This window comes from Amblyomma maculatum, chromosome 11, assembly GCF_055883805.1.
Source record: "Amblyomma maculatum isolate TAMU_Amacu chromosome 11, ASM5588380v1, whole genome shotgun sequence".
NCBI lineage: Eukaryota > Metazoa > Arthropoda > Arachnida > Ixodida > Ixodidae > Amblyomma > Amblyomma maculatum.
Window position 1 is genome coordinate 37,694,773 of NC_139354.1, and position 10,900 is coordinate 37,705,672.

Below are 10,900 nucleotides of genomic sequence, written 5' to 3' on the forward strand. Positions count from 1 at the left end.
TTATTTTTCCGACTGGGCTGGAGATTAAGTTTGGTCCTTAGGAGCTTAAGAAAAAAAAATGTAAAATGCTAACCTGAACTAGAATCAGTAGTTGCATGTTCAGTTTTGCAAGCCATTGCAAGAAAGTAGATAGCATGGTAAGCATGTTTACACGACGAAAAGTTACTCTAGTGTGAGTTATCCGCGACTCTTTAACGTGCACTTATATCGCACACCGAATCGATGGTTTAAGCATTCAATTTTTATATCCCTTTAACCGGCAAACTCTTCCTTCTTATCGGCATCGTTTCCACACAGCAGCCCATCGGAAGAGAAAATGAGCTAGGACCTAAACGAACCTTTCCCGTCCCGCTGGTAAAGGATCCGGTGCGTAGACAGCACGCGCTGCGAGCCCTCTTGCGGTCTTTCACAGTTTTTTGGAAGCCGAGAATGGCTGTTCGCTATTCAGATGTCATTATGCGTTCAGAGCTTATTCATACCTTTTTTTTAAGACCTATGATGAGAGTGTGGGAATAGGGCAACTAGTCATGCTTGGTCGCGAGCGCAAACCAGGAAAGATGGCTTCAGGGAGAATCGCATGCCCTTAGGACATCACCATTTTCCTTTTGGTGCAGATGCCGCGAGCCTTGATTAAGAAGAGGAATTTTTTAAAAGTTATTTCCTGCGAAATAACCGCTTGTTTTGCTTACGAAGAACAAACTTTATGCATGCTACTAGCCATAGTACTGATTTCTCACTAAGAACCGAACTTGAATGGCATCGTCCTCAGTGACCACCCTCAAAAGTACCATTATTTGCAGGACCAAAGGAGTGGGAGCTACAGCGTGTGACAACCATCCTGTCCCTCTTTACGACAGACTCCGAGCTCACTTAATGGCATGAGCACAGTTGTGGGCGTATACAGTCGTGGACGAATTTGGAAGAAACAGATCGAACGGCAGATACAGGAAGGCATAACAAGTGCATGGCCCTCAGGTAGAGATTAACATTGAGTATATGCTTATGCATACAGACGCTTATAGATGCTCTCCTGGGGGTACTTATCTTCTCGTCGGTTCATGGTCCTGTGGCTACTCCGTTCACGGCAGTCATTCCCGAGAGCGCCAAGCCAACGACCCTGCACCTCATTTATGGTTCTTTAATTAAGTCGGGTACATGACCTCTTCTCGAGTCAGGAAGAAGCATTGCCATCAGTTACGGAAACTCCGGCGCTAAAACAATCATTCATTCCCAAGGACGCGGGATCGAATCCCGGCCTCGGCGGCCGCTTTTTGTTGGAGGCGAAATGCAAGGCGCCCGTGTGCTGTGCGATGTCAGTGCACGGCAAAGAACCTCAGGTGGTCGAAATTTCCGGAGTCCTCCACTACGGCGTCTCTCCTAGCCTGAGTCTCTTTGGGACGTTAAACCCCACAAACCAACCAACCAAAACAATCATTCATTCCATGCCTATTTCCCTTTTCTCACATCTGTTTCCCGCGTAAATAAATTTTCAGTTTTGGCTTAGTAGAAGGCTCAGAAGTAATTTAAACCACCCGGGTATCATTAACGTGCTCTGACATCGCACAGCACACGACAGATTTCAGTGTTTAATCTCTAGCGAAATAGGGCGCCATTGTTGGGATTGAACCTACAACCGTAGGGTCAGCAACCAAAAGCCAAAGATTTGTCAGAGCGAACAATACTGCTTATTTGCCAGTCCTCGTTTTTTTTTCTTTGTTCTTTTTTTGTACAACAAAGCGCAGGACGGGGCAACAGTACCGAGCACCTTCATGTTTATAGAGTACAACGCATACAACGCGCGCTGCATACACCCTATGTGATGATGCTCCTTGGCCGTGAACAGACTACATGCGTGTCTCTAAGACGTCTCTTTCCTGAAAAATAGAGCAGCCACAAGCTAATCCGGAACGTGCATTTAATGCAGAGCTGCATGTACTACACTAGGTTGCCAATATGGATGCTACGGTATGACGTAAGTTATCCACGTTATCAACGTCTAATGGGACGAGAATTATGATGAAGGTAGCCTCAGGGCAACAAGTGGGTCTCTCAATAACAGCTCCCGACAGAGAGACAGAAGAAAGAAAATAGAGAAGCGAACGCCGCAGTACGCAAAATTCATAGTGGATTTTATAGAGTACATTATGGCTCCCAAACCTGGTATTTGCTCATGAGCATCAAAAACTTGCGACACGTTCAGTAACATGAAACATAAAATATGGCGTTTGATTTAGCGTGGTTGGGCCAAACGCAAATTACGTGAGCTAACAGTTCGCGGTTTTCTTGTTTCGGTTCAAAGCTCACGTTTCAATGTCAAGTTGGCATCAAAGATTAGTGAAATCGATAAGTGGTGAACTCGGTGGTAGCGCAGTATAGAATATTGAGACACTTAGCTCCCCTTAAGGCGGCTGTGAAAGAGGCGGTATGTTGCGGTTTCTTTGCGCAGCGATGGAAGATTGATCACAGCTGCGACACAAAAAGAACAACTCTAAAAAGTTGCAGTTTAACAGGCGGGTTGTTTGGAGTGGACGAATATGTAATAATGGTCTAGCAATGATTTTATAAGTTGAAGCTGGTTTGCCTAAGCGGCGTGGGTTTCGAAATCTCTCATAGATGAATTATTTTCATTGTAGCCTATCTTAGTCCGAATTGCTGACTGCCGACCACTTCCTGCCAGTAGACACAAAACAAAAATCAACGGTGAGCTCATTGAACGCTGGATTTGCTGCTAGCGCATTTATATACTGCATTATATAGAGCAAGATTTTACTCATAGAAATAAATCACCCATGAAAGAACACTTTTTCAATCTAAATTGGGCGAATATTCAAATTGCATGGAGACTCTTGCGAATATAGGCAACGGGCTTAAATATTTTATTAGCTTTAGTGGTTTAACACAATAAACAACAACTTCATGTGCATGTAGTTTTCTTTTTTACGTCTTGAGGCGCTCACGCAATGTTATGCATGAATGAGGCTTCACCGCGACACAATTGACATGACCACTTCTCATACAGAACGTTCAATCACGGAAGCAGCTCAAATTTCACCCGAAGCTGGCCGTCGTCCACATAACCGCCACGGATTATATCATCTAAAAACAATCTTGCATTGCAAGAATATGGCTTTGGTACTGGCGGCCTTTTACGAGACACCAAAGAATGAGAGGGACGTTCTTGGACTTGTTTTTCCTCTCCACTTGGATGCACGACACTAAATTTGATTGTTTGTTCGAACGGCCACTGAACAATGTCGTCCATGTCACCCTTGTGCAGGTGGAAGATTGCATGCAACCATACACCCCCGACGCTGAAGAAAACACCAGGTGACATGCAGTAACCTCGGAGGTAGACACGCTCACTCACATACTCAGCAGCGCATCCAGACCAAGCTTTTTCGACGAGGGATATAAAATCCTTTACGACAAACTTGCATACCGATAACTTTAGGTCAAGTGGTCTGGGCATCATGTTCATGACGGTCAATGCATTGCCACTATCCTCCACTTGCTCCGTAATCTCCTCGGAGCTTCCCGCAGTCAAAGAACCCGTGTCTCGCTTTTCTTTGGCAAGATCTGAAAAATTATCTCTCACTAGTTTTTCTACTGCATGTATACAGTTCGAAATCTCATTTATTGTGTCACTGGCTGCGATGAAATGTTCCATCGTTTCTCGACTAAATACGGCTATTTCGTCCGAGCATTTTGTCACGTAGTCGCGATGTTCTGTCCTTGTTTGCGCTGCTTCTTGACGCACCGTCTCCTTGACGCAACCAATGCCTTGCCGGAGATCTTCTCTCAGTGTTTCTTGGCACTTGTTTACACCGTGAGCAAGTTCGTTCAATCGATCACTACTGGCATCAGTGCCAGTGAAACGTAGCTGCAGAAGTGCTTTGATTTCATAGGAGGCTGCTCTTGTAGAATCACTCTGAAGGCTGTCAGAAGCGCTGTCTCGTTCGTACCGCTTGAATACCCTTGAAATTCCGATTCAGCAGGCGTCGTGGCAATGGAGCACTCCGATTCCAGGTGCGCACACACGTCGGTGCACAGAACTGCAGCCGAACACCTCGGGCAGGAAATGGAGTGGTGGCGACATTCACGTTGGAAGTGCTGGGCAATCTGCGATGCAGGCATCACTGCCATACAGTCGTTTCCTTCGTTCCAGCACCTCACCTGCAACAAAATTATAGGCGAAAATTTCAGAACTATACCATCCCTGCGTGCCCAAGACCTCGGCAAGATATGACTATCTTTTCTTTATTTTGAAAACTTCTATGCATGACATGGGGCCAGCTTCAGTGCCTCCTGCAGTCTATGTGCAATCCTGCGATGTTTCATTGCACCGTTTCATTCAAAAGCGCCTTTGCACAGTAGATTTTCTTGTCGTAGCGAATAACGTCTTCTTAGAGTATTCCCGTTACCGTATTCTGCCTCGATTAGTTCTAGAGATCACCTGACCAAGCCGATAACGCGTACAGAGCATTGTGCATTCAATAAAAATTTAAAGCAACATCATCAAACCTTCCGCTCCGTTAAAAAATCAGAGTTGTCGACTTAGTGACTGAAAATCCAGACTGTTCGGGAAACTGGCTATATCACTCGTGGAGCAGTAGATTTGGAAATCATTAAAATTATTAAACTAAATCGCGATTTTTGAATGTTGTACCACAATTTAAGTATCATTAGGACTATTCCACATAAGGAATAACTGAATTGCTCTCGCGAGAAATTTGGGATAATTGACGAGATAGGCGACCGTTGGGATATGAGTGAGACAGGCTACCCTGGGACATGCGGCCATTTTCTCAATATTAATTATAAGTATACGAGCACTGACAGACTTATACACTATTTTAAGCAGATCGCATTCCATAAAACCATATATAGTCACACGAGAATCCTGACAGCCTCCGCCCGCACGTCGAACTTCTGGGATACACACATTATAGAGGGAAGGTAGCCAGACAATAAGGCCCCCGCAACAAAATAAACTGATGCGTAAACAGTCACTTTGTTGGACATGGTAGCTCTAGTGAAGACCAATCATGAGGCTCTTCCGCACGCTGAGCAGTCCCATCAGCACAAACAGATCGCATGGTACCTTGCAGCCTTCCATCGAATAGGCGCAACTCTTGATGCACAGAACGTGATTTCATGGGCTGTTTGGGTTTTCGTTGTAAAGTCTTGCATAAGCAATGGTGTTAAGAAAAATTAAAACCAATACTGAAAAGGACCTGTCTGCTGGCACAGATGGCAGTTCAAGGACCATGGAACAATTGCCCCTTCAGCAAGAAACCATGTTTTAAGAGGCAGCGTCACCATGCAATGTTAGAAAAGTCGTTCGTAGATGACTGAATACCCATACGCTGCACACTATCTAATATCCGGTTGTTTAGAAATGAGAAATATAACGTTGCCAATACATCGGTGCAGAAAATAATGCCTCAGAGCTTTTGTAACCTCTTTTCTGGAGAGAATGTGCAGGTATGGAAAGAAACTGGTACACATAGGAAATCGAATGTGCAGGCAACGTTTTAGGGAAAGCCCCAACAACGGTGCCTCCCTCCTATGAAACCTGGGCTTTATACCTTTTGCCCATGTGCATCTGTATTTAAAAAAGCAGAGCAGTTCACGACTTCTAGATACCGTAATCCGAAGGGAAGGTCACTCTGCTAGTGAAATAACCCTTTTCTTTTAAGGAGAAGAAAGTATGTGCTCTATGATTACTACGCAATTGAGCAATTTGTGAGTGTTAGGATGCAGCTCCTAACCTTGACAGATAAACCAAGCCCTTTTGGAGATCGCACAAGTCTATATACACACAAGATTATTTGGAGAAATTCTCTTTTATACGATTTAGGTTTACAATGTTTGGAAGTACAGTTTGAAAGAACCACCCTCTAAACGTAAATAACTAGCAGTAAGGAAACTTCCAAAAGGTTGAAATATATAAATTATGTATATTTTTGTGCGGGTGATTTCCTAGCATCGTTTGCAGTAATCTGGGCTGAAGTATAAACCAAACTCGCAATGTTGTGCAGGTTAGGTAAATGCGAAATTAACTTACCATAGACGTAACGTTATTTGTCGGTGTTGCTGCAGTTAACAATAGCCAAAGGGCAAAAGCTATTAATAATTTGTTCAATCATTTTGCACAGTAAACATAACATGCCTTTGTGAGCGCCAGTGGAGCACTATAAAAAAAACAAGCACCATAAACCAGAAGGAAACAATGTAACATATTGTCCTGCCGAAAGCAGGTTAAGCGTGCAATTCCATGTACAAAAAGCGTAGCAAACTTATTTGCTTCTGTAAATATTTACTGTAATTCACGGCAAGATATTTATTCCTTTGGAGAGTCTTCTGGCTAAAAACAGAGCTCACACGAGACAAAAGAGAGAGCAGATACAACGTTGTCCCTGCTCTCCTCTGCCTCTAGTGAGCGTTGTTTTTAGCCACAAGATCACGCACCAACCAGTCCAGCTTTCTATCCTGTGAATGCGCCTTTTGACAGTGTACATGGTCCATGACGACCTATAATTTGGAGCTCGGGGTTCGGCTCCCGTCGGGAAAATGCATTTTTTTTATTCTACATTCTTGAATCAGTGATCTCTCATGCATTACGTTATTGACATTCATCAACAAAGCAATGCATTTATGCTTTCCTTAGTTTCAGTTGCTCTTCGCTCTTTTCGATTGTAAGAATTAGCGTATAAAAGCCGTAGCGCACAGTCTTTGAGACATGCTGACATACGTGGCCACATATCTTAGCTCTACAGTCTTGCATTAGTTACAATGTACTGAGCTTCTTAAACGAGCCTAAGGCATTTAACGTTGTTTTTACTCATTCGCTGCCACTGTTTACTCATGTATTGTCGCCCCGTCGACTGTTTCAGGCTTCCCAAAAATCAAAGTTCCAAATATACTTTAAATCAGAAGATTTTGTTTTTTCCACCTTATCGCCTGCTTACCTGTCTCCTCAGCAGCTCCTCGATAGGAAACTCCTTCGGGTCGACATCTTTTTCCTCAAACTCGTGGCCGTCCAGTGGACACACGCGCCGGTTATCACGAGTACTCAACTCGTAGCAAGACTCGCACAGTGCGTGCCTACAAGGAAGCACGGCCGTTCTGTGGCGTACCAGTCCGCAAGCTTCGCATACCCTGTGAAGTGGAATGGGTTTCACGAAGGACAGGGGCCTCCAGTCTAGTTCTGGAGAGAACCCGGCCAGGGTGTATGAAATGCTCCCCGCAGTCATCACTACAGCGTCCGCTTATTCCTCGGCGACCTGAACGAAATAAATTTTTCGCCCCTTACTGCCCGTCCTTATCTCTTATTTGTTTTAGATGTGGCCGTCGGCAAGCCTACAATCGCGGTGCCGATATCTGCCGCCTTTCTATTTGTCGCTCAACGGAGGTTGCCCGTCCGGTGAATGCACTGTCCGTCGGCTGGGAGGTCAGTGCCACTGACGAGTTTGTTTAGCGGTCGGCTGATACGGATACCAAGTTTAAGTGCGTTAGTACTAAAGGCTTCGGTTAGCGAAGAAGAGTTTAGCCGTTTTAAGCATGGTTAATCCAAAGTTTGAGCGAACTCTAGCCTCACAGCTCGTTCTTCTCGTGTTTCTGTAGCGCGTACTATCTTCTGCTTCTCGCATCTTCTCTTCTGTTATTCACTTCATTTGACCACGTCTCTTTCACGGCGAGCGGAATCTCACGCTCCACTGCAGAATTGTCCACATTATATTTACGCCCTCGTCTTCTTGTCTGTGATGCGGCGCTTCCATCGCCGCACCGATTCCGAAAGACACAAAGAGATCGCTATTTGCGCCAATTAGTGTTTGCGCTTTAAAAAGATGCTGTACTCGTTGATGGCATTGTGGTTGGTTGGTTGGTTCATAGGAAGGGAAAGGCGCAGTATCTGTCACACTTGCTCTGTGGACACCTGAACCGCGCCATAGGGGAAGGGATGAAGGTGGGAGTGAAAGTGGATAGAGAGAAAGGGGGACCGTAGTGGAGGGCTACGGAGTAATTTCGACCACCTGGGGATCTTTAACGTGCGCTGACATCGCACAGCACACGGCATTGTGTCGAGTATTTAAATCCGGTTCGGTCGAGAAGGTGACCACGTCAGATGGAATTGAAAGCGATTGAAACGTCTTATAAATTTTTTCCTTACAAATTCGGAATATGACTGAAGCTTCAGTATGACATGTAAGAAAGTAAAGCAAAAAATTCTAGGGCGCACTTTGGACCACTAAAATGCAATGAGGCGAAAACCATTATAGCGCGGTGGCCCTTAGCGCGATGTCTACTGAAGGGGGTTGCCGAGTTTTTTTTTTTTTTTTTTTTTAGCGCGATGATTACTTAACTTTAATGCTTAAACTAGCACATTCTGGACCGAATGGAGATTGTTTATAGGAAGGGAAAGGCATGGTAAATGTCTCACTTGTTTTCTGTGGACACCTCAACCGCACCGTAAGGGAAGGGAGGAAGGTGCGAATGAAAGTGGAAGGAGAGAAAGAGGAGCCATAGTGGAGGGCTACGGAGTAATTTCGACCACCTGGGGATCTTGAACGTGCGCTGGCATCGCAGAGCACACGGACGCCTCTTCGTTTCGCCTCCATCGAAACGCAGCCGCCGCGGTCGCATTCGAACCCGTGTACTCCGGCACAGTAGTCGGGCGTCTTACCACTGTCCCACCCCAGCGGGGCAAAAACCTGGCGCAGTATTGCTTTCGCAATAAAAGAAGAGAGAAAGAAAGACGAGCGCCGCAGCAGCCGTCGTCCACCACCTAAGCGGTGGCGGGTGCAATGACGGCCTACAACAGACAAAAATTCGGTGGCTGGCCAGCCCGCGCCGCAAGCGGCGTTAACCTACCGTCCCAACCCCGTAGGGCCAGAAACAACTACCCTTCACCTCCTCCCTCCTCTGTCTGAGCTGGCCCTGATGGGGGCAGGGAAAGGTAGCTCACTGCCGCTTGCGGCGGGGGCTAGCCTGTCACTGAATTTTTATCTGTTATAGGCCGTCATTACACCCGCCACCGCTTCGGTGGTGGTAGACGACGGCTCTTTTTGAGGTGCGCGTCTTTCTCTCCCTCTTCTTTTTTTCTTTCTTGTCTATTTTCTCTTCTGCCCGCACGAGGCAGCAGAGGTGGCTCAGCTACAGAGCCAGTAGCAGAGAGAGAGAGAGTAAACTTTAATTGTTTAACGGAATAGCGTGGGTGGTTTCCTCAGTCCAGGATACCATTGGCCTGGGCTGTCTTCCGGGCCCTGGTGAGCAGGCTGTGCTGCTCAGAGAGACCCGTGTGGGCCAGCTCTGCCTCCCACTCCGCTTGGCTGAGCGCTCGAGCTTTATATTTTTCTAATTGCTCTTTGCAGTTTCATATCATGTGAAGGATGTCCGAGACTTCACCGCATGCAGTGCATGTGTTATTTTTGAATTTTTCGGGCCAGATTTTGTGGTACTTTGCTAGGTTTGGGAATGTCCTAGCCTGTATGTTCGTCCAGGTTACTATCTCCTGTCTGCTGAGGTCTTTGTGCGGTTCTGCGTATCGTTTTTTTTTTCTCATTGAAGTACTGTATTAGTTCCGCGTATGTGAGAGGGGTTGAAGGCTCTGGAGCAGCTGACGCAGGTGCCCGGAAAGTATGCCCTCGGGCTATCCTGTCGGTAGCCTCGTTGCCGTCGATTCCCTCGTGTGCCGCTATCCACATGACTGTGTGCTTCATGTTGCTCGCCTTTTTTTCCTGCTCCATTATTCGGTGTGCCTGTTTGCATACGCACCACAAGAGGAAGGCACGACAGGCATTTTGGGAATCGCTCAGTATTATGTGTTTTCTACCTTGGCTGCTGGCGTGTTTAACTGCAAGGGCGATTGCAACTTCCTCTGCATCTTCTATGTAGTTATTGGTCTTGATCGATGAGCTGGTCACCTCTCTTCCGGTGTGGTCAACTGTGGTGGCTACCACCGCTTTTCTCTCCAGGTATGGACTGGCGTCTACATAGAGTATGTCGCTATTCTTTCTGACGACGTTGTTTTGTATGTGGCGACTTCTTGCTTTTCGTATTTCGCTGTTGTGTAGGGAGGGGGTCCATGTTTTTTTTTTTTTGAATTGGAAGGACCTGGTATTCATCTCTGCTTTCGGGAGTGAGTGTTTCTCTTAGGGGGTTAGTTTTCTCGTCGATGGGTCGTCCCATGATGTTCAGTAGGTGTCTATCAGTCCGACTTTGTTCTAGTCTGCGTTCTTGGCAGACCAGGATTGCTTCTTTGTGTTTTCGTTGGTGGCCGAGATGTCCATTGCCATAACAGCCTCATTGGATGCATGACTTGGTAATCCTAGTGCTAGTTTATAAGCTTTCCGTAACTGCGCATCAATTTTTTGTGATTCCGTTCTGGTGACGTTGTGGTACGGGAGGCTGTAGGTCCAGCGGGGGACTATCATCGCCTTTACTATTCTGATCGCCTCCTTCTCCTTTAACCCTCCGTTCCTGTTACTATTCTTCGAATCATGCCGCAGACCTAACTGGTTGCCCGATTTAGCAGCTTGATTGCGTACGTTCTTTCCCTGTGGCTCTGTAGCCACATACCTAGTATCCTCAAGGTTTTTACTTCTCTGATTTCTTGGTTTTGAAGTAGGATTTGAATCGGCTCTGCCTTGAAGTTTTTCTTGTGGAGTCTAATGAACTCGGTTTTTTCAGGGAGGCATTGAATGCCGTTTCTTCTTTCTTCAATGCCATCCAGGGCTCTTTGCAATTTGTCTTCCTTTTCTCCCGCTGATCCTGTCGTCGTCCACACCGTAATGTCGTCGGCGTAGAGTGCGTGACGAATTCCAGGTATGCTTTCCAATTTTCTCGCTATCGGCACCATGGCCAGATTAAAGAGAAGGGGCGAGATAATAGATCCCTG

At 46.1% G+C, this 10,900-nt stretch overlaps 1 protein-coding gene across 1 annotated transcript; it reads right to left on the minus strand.

The window, feature by feature from the left end:
• Nucleotides 1-3,840: 3,840 nt before the first annotated feature.
• On the minus strand, nt 3,841-7,256 carry LOC146173532 (TNF receptor-associated factor 6-like). Its single transcript, XM_084585219.1, has 2 exons — nt 6,972-7,256; nt 3,841-4,173 (listed from the first exon to the last, which is right to left on the minus strand). The coding sequence occupies exons 1-2, from the start codon at nt 7,254-7,256 to the stop codon at nt 3,841-3,843; spliced, it is 618 nt and encodes a 205-aa protein (XP_084441345.1).
• Nucleotides 7,257-10,900: the final 3,644 nt, after the last annotated feature.